The sequence below is a fragment of the Mycteria americana genome, chromosome 5 (genome assembly GCF_035582795.1).
Source record: "Mycteria americana isolate JAX WOST 10 ecotype Jacksonville Zoo and Gardens chromosome 5, USCA_MyAme_1.0, whole genome shotgun sequence".
NCBI lineage: Eukaryota > Metazoa > Chordata > Aves > Ciconiiformes > Ciconiidae > Mycteria > Mycteria americana.
In genome coordinates this window covers 1652800-1668768 of record NC_134369.1, presented here as the reverse complement: position 1 = coordinate 1668768, position 15969 = coordinate 1652800, and the positions used below count along the sequence as shown (strand labels likewise).

Here is a 15969-nt window from a genome sequence, read left to right as displayed (position 1 = left end):
CGCCTTTTCCCACAGGGCTCCCTGAGAGACATGCCCATGCCCTGCTGTGGCACAGCGGGATGATTTCCTCTGGGTCCTCAGGCCTATGCTGTCTTGGGATGTCTCTCACCACACACCTTGTCCTCCCTGAGGCCTGGGAGATGGAGAGAGGGCATTCTCTATATATACACCTATACAGGGTATATACTGACTCATATCCCCTTCCCGCTAGCATGTCAGGAATAGCAACGCTGCACAGCCCGTATGGGAGTGAGGGTTGCTGCAGGCCTGAGCCAGGACACGTTAAATGGTTAGGGACACTTTCCAGCTTATCCGAAGGTGCTTTTGTCAGATATATTCTTCTGTGCATGTAAGCTAAGGAGCTGTGGGCCTGTGTAAGAGCAGGAGGGAGTTTTCCAGGGGACGTGGAGAAGCTGCTGTGGATGGTGCTACTGACTCTGGACACTGGGCTGCAGGCTGGCAATGGTCTGGTTGTACCTCTTACCAGTGCGGTTCATTACTCTGAGTGTTTTGCCACTGGTGCTGGTCCACAGCTCAGCCAGGTTGTTGCTCCAGGGTCTTCGCGGCTACTGGAGACCCTGTAACGCTTTTTACGGACTATGGTAAATCTGGGGTCTTGGCTAAATCCCACCTGTCCCGTATCCCCGTGCCTTCTGATGCGCTACGTTCTCTGTATCCCACCCTAGCTGGCGTGGGAGCATGGTAGTTTCTCCTCTCAGCAGTGAGAGGATTGCAGTGGGGTTAGGCGTGGGAGCGGGGATGCTGTCTGGGAGCTCACCGAGAGCGAAAGAGAGCTGCCAGGGAGGAGAGGGTCAGGTAGGGTCGGGCTGGGTACAGTCTTGGCCTCTCCATGGAGAAGGTGTGGGAGGAAGGTGTGTGAGCGTGTATGTTCAAAGCCCCTCTCAGTTGCTCCATTCATTAGTTCATTTCAAATACGTGACACACAAATTAAGGCTCCCTGGAGCCGCGCGTTCTGGGTAATGCCTAAATTCTTACGAACCCCCATCTCCTTAGCCCCAAATCTGGTGCTTTTGCCAGGATCTTGTCCCACAGACTCCCAGAGCTCAGCCTTGGCTGTATTTCTGGTGCGACTTTGGATCTTGGTTTTTCTGCTCTGGCATGAACGGGGGATGTACGAGCTGCCCCTTTGCTTTGGAGGGGCAGGGCTGTCCTTGGTGATGGGCTGACAAGGGAGTGTCCCCAGGATGGGACACAGGGTGGTGGCTGTACCTCTGCATTGACTGGGACAGCCCTACCTTTTGTGATGGGAACGGGCACGTGCTGTGTTTGCGTGTGTGCGGGAGAAGGGTGTCCTAATGCGACTGAAACTGCTCAAGGGTAGTATTTAGGAGGGAGTAACCAGCCGGTGTAGCTCAGCGTAGCTCCATCAGCGTCAGACCAAGGGAAGGCCCCTGAAGTCAAGCAGTTGCATGCATGGACACCATGTAAAAGTTTCCCCCGCTGGCAGCCTGTGCAGACCCCAGCAGGCAGTCCTGGAGGGGCCGAAGGAAGATGATAGAGGGGTTGGCGTGAGGAGGGGCTCACCCCATGGAGGAACCATGCCTGGGGGCCCCTTTCAATGCCTCGGACAGCCGGGACTTCACTCTGGGGTGGTCCCGAGAGCGCTTTGGGGGAGATGGGGGAGTGGTCTGGCTTGGCATCCCACTCGGGTTACAGGAGCCACTTCTGCTGGGAGTGACTGGTTATCGTTACAGTCAGGTAATAAAGAGCATTAATTAAGGAGGAATGCTGGGCCAGTATCTGGGGGGGGGAAGGGGCTGCGGGGTCGCGGTCCCTCCTGCCAGAGAGGATGTTTCTATCCCTCTGTACCCTCTGAGCAGCCCAGGGTTGAGCACGTGGAGTAATGGGGACATTGTCCCACTGTCCCTTACGCAAGGAGCTCTGTCCCCATGGCTGGCTCTTCCCAGCTGCCGGATGTGTAGCCCAGGTCTCTGGGCAGGGACAGGATTTTGTTGTGGCCCCTCGCCGTGTCCCGCTCCAGGCAGGGCAGGCAGGGGAGGGATGCCATCCCCAGCCGAAGCAGAGCAGGGCTGTCGCGCTCGGTGCTCTTCGGGCTTCGCCCCATGTGGCAGAGCCAGCCGGGCTCCTGCTGATGGGGAAGCGGGTCTGAAGCCGAGCGCCGGCCCCACAGCTCCCCGGGCTTAGGCGGTGTTTGGTTAGCCAGCCACGGCACGGATTCCTCATGCTCGCGGCCAGGCCGGCAGCCAATCCGCCAGGGCTGAAGGATAAACAGGGGAGGAAGCAGAAGGGGGTGCTGAGCAGCCTGAGGCCCCGGGAATGTGCCGATGCGGCAGCCCGGCCTGCCGATTGCACAACCCCTCGAGCGTGGCCACAGGAACATGCTCAGGGCTGCACCGGAGCTCTGCACCTCTCTGCGGCACCGGCCGCCCCGGCATGGCGTGCCGCTGCTGAGCTTCGCGGTTTATGCCGTGCCGTACCAGGTTATGGCTGGTGGGCCTTATGCCCGGCAGCATTTGCTGAGGCTGGCTGCATTTGTCCTGCTCAGCTACGTATTCCACCAAGGTGCAGCACCCGCTCCAGTGCATGCTGGAGAGCCGCTGGGAGAGGGAACGCTGCACCTTGCCATGTGGGACCATCAGCCCAGAGCTCCTGGGGTCTCCTGGTCCTGTTCCACTGTGCACCCGCTGGATATTTTGTTATTGCCTCCCTGTTCAGCAGTGATTTTGTCACTAGGGTGCTCTGTGCCTCAGTTTCCCCATAAGCACCCTGCCCTAATGTGCTTCGTGTAGGGTGGGCACCAAGTGGAGGTCCTTGGGCAGGTGGATGTGCTTGGCTGGTTGCAGTGACCAGCTGAAGGACCGTCCCAAAAGCTATGGGCTCTCCAGCATGCTCCAGCCGCCTGCGCTGTACCACCAGCACCACGTCCACGAGCCTCCTCTCTCCGCTGTGCTGTATCTGACGGCTCCCCGGCCTGCTATGGACACGAGTGAGCCGTGTGCCCTTTGCACCAGGTTTCAGGTGAAGCTTTGCACACAGCGGGGCAATGGACCTGGCCCGTCTGTAGGTCAAGGACTTCAAAGCAAAGGGCTGGTGCCACTATCTCCTGCAGGCTGCTCCCTCTCCTGGCTGTGCTGCACACCGGGCACTGCCCAGCGTGTCGTTCGATTTGAAGGCAGCACAGCGGTGCTCCTCCAAAGCCCTGGGACCGCAGACGCCTGCCCCTGTCCCGGCCGTGCTGGCAGCGGGGCGGGAGGTTTGGCTGCCGCGGTGCCGCTGGAGCGCTCCTTGTCCTGTCTGAAGTGAACGCGGGGCAGCACTACAGCCGGTGACGTCTGCCGCACTTCAGGCAAGTGTTTTGGAGAAACAGCCGGACTTTCAGAGCAGCCCTTGCTGGAGGCCATCACTTGTACCTGTGTGTTTTGGGAGCCAGGCAGGGCTGAGACGGCAGGGAATGGAAATGTGCGGCAGGCAGGCATATCAGGGTGTATGGCGTCTTAATTGCAGTCCTCTTCTCACCGGCTTTCACAGCGCTCAGGTCGGAGCACGGTGCTTCATTTGTAATTCAAGCCCCCAAACCCCCAGTGGGTCCCTGAAACCCAGAACAAAAATTCACCCTCCGGTACGTGGCTTCAGTGCCACGGGGAGGCTCTGGGCTTGGCACAGCCTCTTCTCTTGCTCCTCGTCACTGGTGTCCCCCCACCCTCCGCTGATGTTCCCCAGCCCCTGAAAACGGTTGACCTCATTGTCATCTCCAGGTTCCCACATCTGGTTCTTGTTAGCAGATCCCAGGATGAAGTTCTTCAGCTCTCTCCCTTCCTCCCACCCCTAGGTGACCCAGGCAGGATTATGGGTGATTAGAAGACAGGCAACAGAGCAAGAATAGGTGGGGGAGGGACTGTTATAAATAGAAATACCATAAACTTATCAGCCTATCACTCGAGGTAAATTCTGGTTTTAATCTCTCAGACCTGTAAATATGACGACTCACGGGGGCCAGACACCGTTAACTCTTTCAGAGCCCTGTGGCTGCGTGCCCATCTCTGATGGGAAGAGGGATGCAGCGGAGCACCTGAAAACGGGACGGGGAGCGAGTTCTTGAGCCGAGAGGATGTCACCAGGAGGGACGAGCTGGCAGACCCACACCATCGGAGCAGGGGCAGGGAGGAGATGGCAACGTGGGAAGCACCTCCGTTTGGATGTCGATCGTGTTTGGAGGTTTGGGGAAGGCAGAGAAAACCAGTCCAAACATTGGGATTCCTGACATTCTCACACGTACGGGGGCCTCTGCTCGCCCGGCTCTGCTCGCAAGGAGGGTGCTGCGGGTTTAACATCATCTTGTTCTTCAGGCAAAGTTTACTTTTTGGGGACCTCCTCAACCCTTTTGCAAGGGAAAGGTTAGAAACTGGAGCAGACGGAGGGGTGACATGGTGTGAGCACAGGGTGGCGATGCAGGGGCCAAGGGGAGGGCAGGACATAGGGACCTGGCAGGTTTGGGAGTTTCTTTGCAGCAGCATCGACTGAACGAGTTGTGAAATGTCCTAGAAGAGTTTGGCCTGAGGAGTCTCCATGTCTGTACAGGGAGGTCAGTGTGTCAGAAGCGGCTGAATTACTTGGTCCTGGTACCCTCCTGCCCTGGGGTGTTCGTTGTGTGCAGAGAACGCTAATAAGCTGGTTTGCAAGACGGTGCTCTTTGGGCAGCTCTGTGGGTGCTTGCAGCACCTCTCCCGGCTTGCTGCTCTGGGGTGGAAGGCAGAATTCCTCCTGCTGAGCTTCGGGGACATCAAAGGGGTTACAGGTGACACGAGCTCTCGCGTACTCTTTGGAGCAGGCGCTGGTGCAGGGGCAGGGCTGTAGACAGGAGATGCTATGTGGGGATTGCTGCTGTTCTTCCCACAGTGAGAGGGTGAACGCCGGCAGCACGGGGGAACTCAGAGCTTCCCTGGGCTCCTCCGTCTGTCTTCTGCTGGGACGAGGAGATGTGGGAGTCTGTCTCATGCAGAGCCGTATGGATGTCAAGCTTCCCAGGGTCCCTCCTTGGTGGCTTCCTGCCTCCTCCTAATCCCCACTTTGGAGGGGGAGGGAGCGTTGTTAGTGTCGTTAGGAGCTCGTGACTCTATGGAGAAGTATTAGCTTTTAATTAATCACGTAAGCTGGCTTTTGGTAAAAGCCCGGCCTGCGTGGAAGCTACGGGCAGTGGGACGTTCCTTGTGCAGGTTTGCCAGCGAGACCCACTGCCCTGACGTCCCCGTTTCATCGTAGCTGGTGCAAGTGCCTCTGTCCCCAGGCAGAGGAAAATCCTTTATTTTTAGTGGGCAGCCCCTTCCCATCGCTCATGCGCAGCCGGACCCCGCCACGGCTGTTATCACATCTCGAACAGCTCCGCAGCGGTGCAGCTGACGCACCTCTCACGTCACGGTGCTTATCTCACCCTTTGCCTGGGTCTCAGCTGAGGGCTCCTGAAGGTGACTTTTAAGACAAGGTAGCAAAGAAATAGGAAAGCCCAGCAGCACTGCTGTCTATTGAGAGCCTCCTGTCCTTTCTGGGTAGGTCCTGGGCTCCTCTTCCACCGTGGAGAAGCTCCTGGAGTTTGGAGGTGTGAGAGGAACCCATTGTGGTCAGATATCTTGAGAACTTTTCTTGGACAGGCTCAGTAGCTTGTGGAAAGGCAGCAAAATGGGTGAAGTGCCTTTTTTGCTTCTTTGAACCTGGGTCCCAACCCTGGAACTTGGGATGAAGATAAGTTTTCTGTTAGCTTTTATGGTGGATGTTTGCCAAACGCATTGTGTGACTTATAGCACGGTGTCTTTGGCCGAGAGTGAGGCAGTGGAGAGGGGAGAGTGCTCACCTCCTGGCAGAAGGGTTTCAGCCGATGTTAAGGGGTCACAGTGGCCGAGAAGTGGCTGCTTGTAGATGAGGTGCCTCGGTAGAGCCACGCGTGGTGAAGTGTCGGGAGCTGGCAATAGCAGAGGTCCTCGGGGATGAGCGAGGGACGCAAGCACCCATGGTGCTGGCCATCGGTGAGCTCTTCCAGTCAACCGTAACTCAAAGCAGGACAACGGCATGGTTGCTACCATGTCACTGCAACTTCAGCAGGGGAGGTGGCTGTCACAAAGGAGTACTCCTGTGCTGACCTGGGGTCTGCAACTATGTAAGCGAGGTGCTGGCACAGCTCGGGACCTCACAGGCTCTGTCTACCCTGTCCTCTTCTCGCCACGATGCTAGCCTGGCAGCAGCATCATGCGTCCCTGCTCCAGGTGCATCCTTTTATAGCAAGAGTTCGCATGGGAGAGCATCACCACCTTCTCCCCCAAGTCCCCGGGCTCTGCCGCGGAGGCACATGGTGCACAAAGGGTTAGGTGTCTCGCAAGTGAACGGCTACCCAGGTTTTTCCCTCTAGCCAGGGTTACTAAGGGAGAGATCCCTCCATCCGTGCACACGCCCTGTCCGTTTGGCAGAATTCCTAGCTGGATTTATTTCTGCCGATTTGCTTGTCTTGGTATGAAAGGGATTTGCAGAGGGGAGAGCTGCAATTGGCCAGGGGTGGGCTGAAACCCCCCGTTCTGGGTTTTGCGGTTCAGCGACTGACCTTTCCCCAGCGTATGGTCCGCGGGGGGAGGCGAGGGTCAGGGTCTTCTCCTGGGCAAGGGACGTTTTGCTTTAACGTGGAGCCGCGGGGTCTTTCAGGAAGGGCCGTCTTCGTTATCTGAGCTCGGGGAGGTGGGGGGAGCTGGGCCTTCTCTTCCACTTTCTTGGCAGTGTCTTTGGCACCGAGGGCTGGCACCGACCCCAGAGGGCTGCAGACTCCCACTTCAGAGAGACAGATAAAGAAAGCACTTTCTGTCAACAAAACCCGGCCCAGCTTCCCCAGAACAGGAGAGGGGAGGAGGAGCCCTCCGGGAGAAAGGAGAGGGAAGTCCACCGCTTGCCCGTGCAGGAGAGGAGAGGAGAGGGAGGAGGGCTCCTGCGGGGTCGGGAGCTGATCCAGAGCTGTCATGGCAGCAGTGGAGAAATTCCAGCGCATTCTGCAAAGCAGGGGCAGGGGTCCAAAGGGAAGGAAACCAGCTTTCCCAGAGCACCCCCTGAGCCCACGCTTACAGCCCTGCCTCTGCAGGGATGGCTCTCCCCCATGGCCTGCAAAGGGGAGCCCCTCCATCAGTCTCGGCAAGGCCAGCGGCTCTTGCAGCTTCACTGACAAAGCTGTTGCAGGCCACGTCAGCGCCAAGTTGGTGGTGGTGGTTGGGCAAGACCTGGCTCTCGTGCTCTGTGGAGCCACGTGTCTTGCATAGCTCAGGCCCGACCCCATGATCTCCCTTCTCCCACGTGTCCTGAGCCTGGCCCTGGGAAGCCCATGTGTCCCACAGCCAGAGCGTGGCTTGCAAATTGCTGTAGACAAAGCCCACCTCTGTGTCCAACTTCCCAGGTAGTGCCACCACCCTGGCTTGTCCCATGCGCCCCATCTCTGTCTGGTTTTACACTGGGATGCAGATGGGTATGGTCGGATGGCAGTCCTCAAACTGAAGGATCTGCTGATCTTCTCAGATCGGTTTCTTGACTCTGCAAAGGTCTGGTAGTGTTTCTGACCTGTGAAGCAAGGGCCTTTTGTGTCCTTCTCATGGCTCATGCTTCCACCTCCTCTCCCCTTGCAGGCCACGACATTAATGGAGCTCTGGAACCATCTAACATCGACACTAGCATCCTGGAAGAGTACATCAGCAAGGAGGACTCACCAGATATGTAAGTGCTTCCCTTGCTCTGCAGCAAGAACAGTGTTCACTGTTGTTTTCTGTGGAGAGATGGTGAGCAATTTCCAGCCCTGCAATTCGAGGAATAATTTAGAAATCCCTGTGCACCCTGGCTGCGCCTGTGTCCCTCCTAGAGTCCTCCTTTATTGCTCTTTGCTCCCTTACTCATTTCCAGTTCTTCCTCCTGTCTCTTCCCTGCTTCTTGCCTTTGAATTTCCCCAGTCTTCTGTCCTCTCTCTTCTCCCTCCTGAGGGCACCACAAAAGACTTTTCCTTAGTTTAAGCAATGGGAAAGCAAGCACTGGCAGCTCAGTATGGAAGATTAAATCCCCAGCACAACACGAATATGGAAAAGGGAAAGGTCTCCCTGCGTGTGCCGACATTGGCAAAGAGGGGGGGAGCAGACGTGGATAGCAGCCAAGGTGATCTGGGCCACAGGGTGGGAGCAGGATCTTTGGGGCTGATGTGACAAAGCGGCTTCCCTGTGCTAGTCTGTAAGCTGAAGCACGGTGAGCAGATCCTGCTGTCTCCTGCTGTCTTCACAAGCTTTGAGGTTGGTGTCCTGGGCGCTTCTGGCCTTTACAGCCCCACAGGTGGATTTTGTACCCTTGGGGTTACATCAGCCCCACCGACCCAGGTGACTGACCTGCCTCCCTGTACGCTCCTGCTGCTGCCACCGCAATGCTGCCTGTTTTGCTATTTTCTGGGTGTCCCCGAGCACCTGAGTGGCTCCGTCCCCATCGCTGCATGGCCGGGGAGGGGAGGGGTGGGCAGAAAGTACTGTCCCTCTGCTGAGGTTGTCCCCTTCTCTCTCTCAGCTGTTTCCCTGACATCCCTGCTTCAGCCAGCTATGCGCACCCCCAGCCCTCCAGCTCAACCACCATCAACGCGCCTCTTGCCAGCTCCATCGCCAATGTGACCAACCCCGCTTCCAGCGGTTCCCTCCACCTTCCTCCCCCGGGCAGCCAGATCCCAATCCGGCATGGTCCTCTTCTGGCCAACCCTTGCGGACCTGGCTACGGTGCTCACCTCAACTGCAATAACAACAATGGCATGGTGGTGCCCAAGGGCTACCTTGGCGGTCACTGCCTAAACAACGTGGTCCCTCCAATCAAATCAGAGCCCAAGGCCTCCTATGCACCTGGGTAAGTGGGGTTGGGGTGGCAGAACAAGGGCAAATGGTGGGACAAGGGCTCCTCCAGGCTGGTGGGACCTGGAGGGTTGGTATAGTTTGTCCCACAGTGCCTTAACTGCTGGCAGCGTCAGTCTGCGTTAAGCCCTTGCTTCACAGAGAGATACTTTTTTACAAGTGTAGGTCCTGAAGTTTCCTGAAAGGTTGTTTGGTAGGTCTTGTCTGTATGCATTGAGTTAGAGAGGATCAGTAACGTCCCCCATGTCTGCAAGTGGTGGTAGAGCCGTTGGCTCTGGGTGCCCAGGGTATCTATGCTGCACATCCACAAGTGTGTGATGGGAGAATATTGTAGCTTTGTATTTTTTTTAAGAAGGAAGAGACACAGAATAAATTTGAACAAGACAAAATTCAGTCTCCAGGATGTTCCCATGACTATCCCAGGGGAAGATGTTAACTAAATTGGGCAAAGAGATGTACTTCTCTTGGCCTGATGATGTAGCTACTCCACTCAAGAGAAGAAAAAGATGGCATCTGAGCTGGATTTGTACTCCTTTGCAACGAGCTCTGGATGCAGACCTGGTGAAGGGGAAGAGGATGACCAGGTTTTAGTATTGCTGGTGGACTTGACTGGACAATTAGTCCTGGGAGGAGAAAAGATGTGGTTCCTGCTCTCTGGAATGGCCTTGCCCGGAACAGGCAGGAAGGAAACGACCCTGGCAGGCTGGGAGAGCGCAGCGACGTGGCAGCTGCCCTCTGCAGTGGCCAAAGGGGCCAGACAGAGACCATGTCAGTAGAAGCACTTTGGCAGTCATGGCACAGTGAGAAGGCATGGCCCTCAGTCATGTCTGGGATAGGAGCTGGCATGCATAAAGCTTTACTGCCTGGAGACCCAAAGGGAGGAACATGTCTGGTCTCTTCGTCCTCATGCACCTCTCTGGTCCATGCTGCTCTACCCCGGTCATAGGGGAGTGAAACAAGAAGGTGATCTGAAGCTGGACAGATGAAAATCAAAGTGTGCAGCAGCATATTCATCAGCAGGAGGTCTTGGCAGTTGGCAATAGCCATACCACGAGGAGCTGTGCCATGGTCCAGCCTGTCTCTGTAGCACAGGTGATGGGTGGCCCTGATGCGCTCTCTGCATGGCCAATCTCTGTGCCTTCTCCAGTGGAGATGGTGGATGTAAGGGGCAAGGAGGCCAGGATGGCCCCAGGACTGCTCATCTCTGCAAGACCCCGTCTGCATTTCTTCCTCTGCTTTGTGCCCTCTAGTGTTGCCAGCAAGTATGGCGTGGCGATTCCCAGATTTGGAAGCCTCCAGCACACTGAACCAATGATTCAGCCATAATGCAGCTCCGTTGGGATGAGGTTGGCCCTTTGGATGAACTTGGAAAGATCTTCCAGAAAGAGACAAGTTCTGGAAGATCTGGACAACAAAATCTGCCCTTATTTTATTCCCAGACCAGGGAGTTCTCCCTTGCTGTGTACCCAGAAGGCTACACACAGCTTAGGGGGAACCGTGCATAAAAGCATGACGTGATGCCTTATCAAGTCCCTTTCTTCTGCACACATCTGGCATTCTCCAGGATGAGAGAGGTCATGAGTAAGGATCATAGCTTGCTGTTAGAGGGGGAGACCTTGGTTTGGATGTAGATGAACTGGGTCAGCTTTGATGGCAGCATTTCTTCAGCGTCCCAGAATGACTCTTCTCCATTGTACTAGGCTTTTCCCGGAGGAGCAATGTCTCACGTGCTGGATACCAACAAACCCTTCCCTTGGTCTGGGCATATCCACGCTACCTCCCTGTGTGAGTTCTGCAGTGTCCACCTTTCTGCTGCAAGGCCTTTTTCAGCCTCCAGGATTCCCTGGATTGTCCCAGGCCCTTTTGTTATTGGCCAAAACTTGGCTTGCTGAGGCACAGATCCTGATACATTCGTAGGAAGTATAGTACGAAGTCACGGCCAGCGTGGCAAGGAGCCTGGAAATAAGGCTGGGATAGATGCTCCAGACCAAGCGTAGGAGGGGAGTGGTGGAAAGGTGCTACAAGTGAAGGTGGAGGATGAGGGAATACGGTGAGGGCTCTTTGTTGGGGTTACCCTGCCTCATCCCTCTCCAGCTACTGCTGGTAAGTGTACCACTTACCATGGGGAACCCATTTACTGGGTCTTGGGCTGCCCTGGTGCAGGAAGGTCCTAGTGGGTGTCCTCGTTCGCAGCTGTAGTTGTGGGTGCCATCAGGAGCAGACTTTCAGAGAGGCGTGTGCGTGGGGTACTGCACCTTTCCTCCCCGCAGCCCTAAGGGCCTTGTTTGCTTTTTGGCCAGCTTTCATCCAGGAAGCACTGGTTTCTTTGGGATTATTTTGCAGCCACAAAGCTGATGGTGTAAGATGGGGGAACGGAAAAGAATCCCCACTAAAAATCCACTTGTGATGAGGAACGAGGTGTCAGGAGATGGGGAGGAAAACAGCCATGCTTGTCTTAGATGGAGCAGACTTTGCCGAGGTACTGGGCTGCTGAAACCTGCTGGGGCTTGCTAAGGCTGTGCGTCACCGGCGATGGAGCGGATATGAATGGGCAGACAAGATATCTCCCTGCCAAAGATCTCCACAGGACAGGGCGTACTGCAAATGCTAAGGTGAAGTGAGCCTTTCTCTAGAGCACAGGCAATGACTGCTCGAGCCACCATCTCCCTGCCCATCTCTGCTGCAGCTTTGGCTTGCAGTGACCATGGCTCAGTCTAGCTGGGAGCAGGGCCTCAACTTTTTCCATGCACTTGATCTCCAGAATGTTGCTAGAGAAGAACCAGTGTCTGAGACAGGCGAGTCCTTTACTTGTGCACCACGGCGGTGGAAATTTTACCCCGGCCTGAAGATGTGTGAGGCCCAACCTTCTGCTGCAGTGGGATGCGTGTTGAGGAGGGGCTGCGAAAAGAAAAAAAGAAAAATTGGTTCAAACGAGTTTCCAAGGATGTGCTTTGGAAATTGCTGAAGAGCCCACCTGCCTGGGGTCTGTGCTGGCTTGAGGTAAAATAAGGAAGGATGCAGGAGCTAACCGGCTCCCTGCAGTGCCACCGCACATGTCAGGGCTGGTCCTTAGTCCTGCTGTCCCCGAGCCGTGGGTGTGCTGGAGAAGGCAGCTGAGAGCTCCCCCTTTTCTTTGGTTGCATTTTGCAGTCAGGGCCAAATCCTGCTCCTGGTGATGTTGGAGTAGAGCCAGGGTGATACAGCCAGCAGCTGTGGTGGTGCTCAGGTTCGTACAGGTCACAAGGCAGAATCCATCCCGTGGGCTTCCCAGCCTTTGCTTTTGTGCATCAGGTCCCAGCCCAGCTCCCCCAGAGCCTCCCATTTACCCATAGTGAAGCACACAGTCTTCCTCTGGGGAACGGATACATTTCTGTTTGGCTTCTTTTAACTAGAGGTCTCATTGGCAGGTCAATAAAATGTCTGTCCCTGCTCCTGAGGTCCAGGGAACCACAGTGGGGAGTGGGGTAGCAGTGACAGCTATGGCAGTCCTGAGTTTGTCAGCTGGACACGCTCGGGGTGACGGGGATCTGCTGCGGGCACAGCTGGGGTTTCCGACCAGAGCCTGGAGGGTGCTTTGATCAAACTGGACCTATTGGTTGTGCTGGAAGCTGGTTTAAAATGACCTTCCCTTCTCTTTCCCCATTGCTCTGCAGCACTTTACCTGACTCTCCCCCGGACTCTGGATCAGAAGCCTACTCCCCTCAGCAGGTGAATGGTAAGTGCTTAAAAGAGAGAGAGCAGGGAAAAAAAATAATAATCCCAACCCCAAACCCAACATCCTCCCCCTCTTTGTTCTGTGAAAGTGGTTGGCTCTGAAATCTTTATCAGACGGGAGAAAACAGGCGGCTGCAATACGTGGGGAGATTATCAGTTAGTAAATATCCCTAGACTTTCGCCTATTGTTCTGCTGCTAGTCTTTGCAAGGGGGGAGAGCAAGCGAGAGAGGGAACAGGAGAGAAGGCAAGGTGGGAGTCCACTTACACGGGAAGAGATCGGCGGTGTGGCTTGTCCCCGGGCAGGGTGGGATGTGGAGCCTGCGAGCCTCCTTGTCCTGCCCTCCGCCTCGGGTGAGCGAAAGGCAAGGAGTGTGAGCGCGTCCCTGAAATGGAGCCCAGCTTGGGGAGACAGAAATGAACCCGCCGTTCAGCAGTAAGTTCCTTCCCAGCCCTTCCCTCCCCTCCAGTGGGGCCAGCTGATCCTGGGGGTCTTCTGCTCCCCCTGCAAAGGGCAGAGAGAGCTGGGTCCCCCCAGGTGCAGGCAGGGTCACTGCCAGGCCCTCCTGGCTCCCCCTGGGCAAGCCACCAAGCGTTGTTTGGTTCCTCTGGTGACCTTCACTGCTCTTAGGTGGAAGAAACTCCTTGGTGAGGAAGGAAGGTTGCTTCTGGTCTCCCTTCCCCCTCGGCAGCAGCACCCTCTTCCCCAGGCTCCAGCCCAGTCCCCACCAGGAACAGCGCCTGCTCTTTTTTTTTCTGATGGAAGAGGTCAAGAGTTCTGTTTATCTTGCTAAAAAAAATCCCTGGAATTCCTCCTGGCCCTTCCTTAAATATAACAAAGAGGCCGGGTTGCTCACCATGGGGAGAGCTGCTTTGACGTGCTGGCAGAGCAGCAGCACCTCTGCTTGGGGAGGAGAGGAGGCTCCGGAGAGCACCCACAAAGCAGCTCCTTCCTCCCGAGGAAGGAACAACCTGGTTTTTCCCTGGAGCTGGGAGCACAGAGCGTGGGTCTTGCGTTTGGCAAATGCATCAGCCCCTGTCCCCATCCTGATTAGAAGCCTGTGGAGATTGCGATGTGCTGTGGACGCGGTGAAGATGCAGCGTCTGCTACGAGGGCACGTTCTCGGACACTCATGCATGCGTTGTCCCTTGAAAGCTGTGCAAGGTCTCCCAGCTTGTACCCGAGCCACCAATGCCAAGGCTGACCATGCTGCAGGGTCAGGACATTCACTTAAGATGTTGTAAAGACGCATTTCTTGCAGTGTTTTGCGGGGGAGGACGCGAGGCTCCTCTCCCAGCCCTGGAGGGGCTGTCCTGTGCGGGCTTGGTCTCCGAGGGTTGTTCTGAGGCTGTTGGAAGCTGTATCCACCAGCTGGGCTGAGCGGTGCCAAAGCTGCCTGGCCGGTTGCGTTGTTGAGCCATCTTTGCTCCAAGTTACGTGGGTGGAAGTTGAGCGCTTGTCAGGGTGGCAGGAGCAGAGCTGGGTAAGGGGGATGTTGTGCCCAGTACCATCACTACCCGGCTGAAAAGCAGAGAGATACTCTATCCCAGGGACGTCGCCTATCAGCCCCGGCCACTGTATGAAAGCAAGGCTGCTCTTTGGTCCTGATCTCCAGACTCCTGAGGATGGAGACCTCCCCTCCTCCCTGGAGCCCTAGTGCTTGGCTAGGCTGTCCCTGAGACAGCTCCAGAAGGCAGGCTGGCCTGGGAGCAGGACCCTGCCTGGGACCATGGGCAGAGAAATCCAGTCTGATGTGTGCTGGAAAAGGGCACCGAGAGATCTTGGCGGGTAGCAGAAAGCCTTTGAAGGGAGCACAACGGGTGAATGGGTGGAAGCGGCCCTGCCCCGGCAGCCTTCAGTAGGAGGGCTCAGCATAAATACGTTTCACTTTTCCAGACCTTGCAACGGGAGGAGTTTTCTGATTCCTGGACAAGTGCTTTGGCCTCATTAGTCAACCAGTGACTGGTTGTTCTGAGACCAAAGTCCATCCAGCCCAGTGTCTGGCTCAAGGCTGGCTGGTGGCACCTGCTTGGGGAAGCAGCTTGGCAAAGACCCCGCAGATATCTTCCCTGCTGTCCCCCTCCCTGTCCCCATAGCCTGTAGCAAGCTTGGACAGTTCCTGGATGTGTTTTCTCCCTCCTGCAATTTGCTGGTGCTTAGCTTAATCAGATGTCCCCAGCAGGGTGCAAAGAAGCTTTGTCTTGCACTTAAAACACCTGCAAAGTCACTGTCCCTTCCTACCCCTTGGTTTCCTTATACCCCAGGAGTCAGTCCCTCATTTCTGCAGGGACCTTGGTACCCCGTGGGGACACCTGAATGTGCAGGCTAATGCAGACACACCTCCAGCCATTAGGCAAAGGCTGTGAAAACAGGTGAGCTTTGACCTGTTGGAGAAAAGGTCGGCGGAGGCTCGTTTTGTGGGGCTGGGGACCAGGCTCTGCGTTTCCCACAGGCAGGGGAAGCCAGCGAAGAGCTCCTGTTCTGAGGCAGTGGCTCAGCTCCACGTTTTGTGACTACCTGGGCCTTTCAGTTCCAGTTTCTCTTAGGAGAGGTGCTTCAGCTGGGCATCAGCACCTGGCTTGCTACCAGGTTTTGACTGAACCTGTCTGAGCGTGCTTTGTCGGCACAGATTTGGTGTGCTGGACTCTGGGGAGGTCTCGGGAGGGTAACGTGAGTTTAGCTGATCTTTCTAATGTTGTTTAAAGGACCACACTGTCCATCTCCTTAGCAAGTACAGGCTTTGGGAGTGGTATTGAGACCTTCTGTTTTAATGCTAGGATGGGAAGGAAGGACTTCCACGTAGGAGAAATGTTGAACTTTCACACAAGGCTTCTGTTACCCGCTTCTCCAGGACCTGCCTGGTAATGCCTCAAATTCCCACTCATTTGCATCCAGGATGTTCACTCGCATTTTCCTCGGAGATTTTAATGGGAAAATTTGCAAATTCTTTCAGGTCATATTTTTATCAGCATGACATCTTCAGCATGTGCTGTTCTGAAAAGTTTCTCTCCCATGTAAAATCTTGAGTATTGAGATTTTTCTGTGCACAGATTTTCTTGCGTAGATCTGCTCACAGTCTTTGTCAGCTCATTTCTCATGTGTCTTGCACTAAAGCTGGTGATCAGTCTTTTAGTTTTCCTGTATTTTTTCACTATGATTCTTCACTTGCAGAATCGAGCTGTGGAAAGGTTTGATTTTGCTAAAGAAGCATGTTCCAGGTGAAAAGTTTCTTCTCCTTACAGTTTCTTTCTCCTCTCTACCGCTTCTGCAGTGAGAATAGAGAAGCTGGGATAAGAGATCATTGCAATTCATCAGACTCAGATCTTTGTCTTCCGCTTGCTCATGGCACAAGCTCACTCTTTTTCAGAGTCCATTAAAACAT

The 15969-nt window shown here is 55.4% G+C and overlaps 1 protein-coding gene across 1 annotated transcript in view; it reads left to right on the top strand.

Annotated features, from left to right (window-relative positions):
- MYRF (myelin regulatory factor) overlaps nt 1-15969 on the top strand; it is a 66234-nt gene that overhangs the window by 19473 nt on the left and 30792 nt on the right. The window contains exons 2-4 of the mRNA XM_075501906.1: nt 7629-7716; nt 8542-8868; nt 12527-12588. Coding sequence (XP_075358021.1) covers nt 7629-7716; nt 8542-8868; nt 12527-12588 — 477 coding nt within the window. The remainder of the gene's footprint in view (nt 1-7628; nt 7717-8541; nt 8869-12526; nt 12589-15969) is intronic.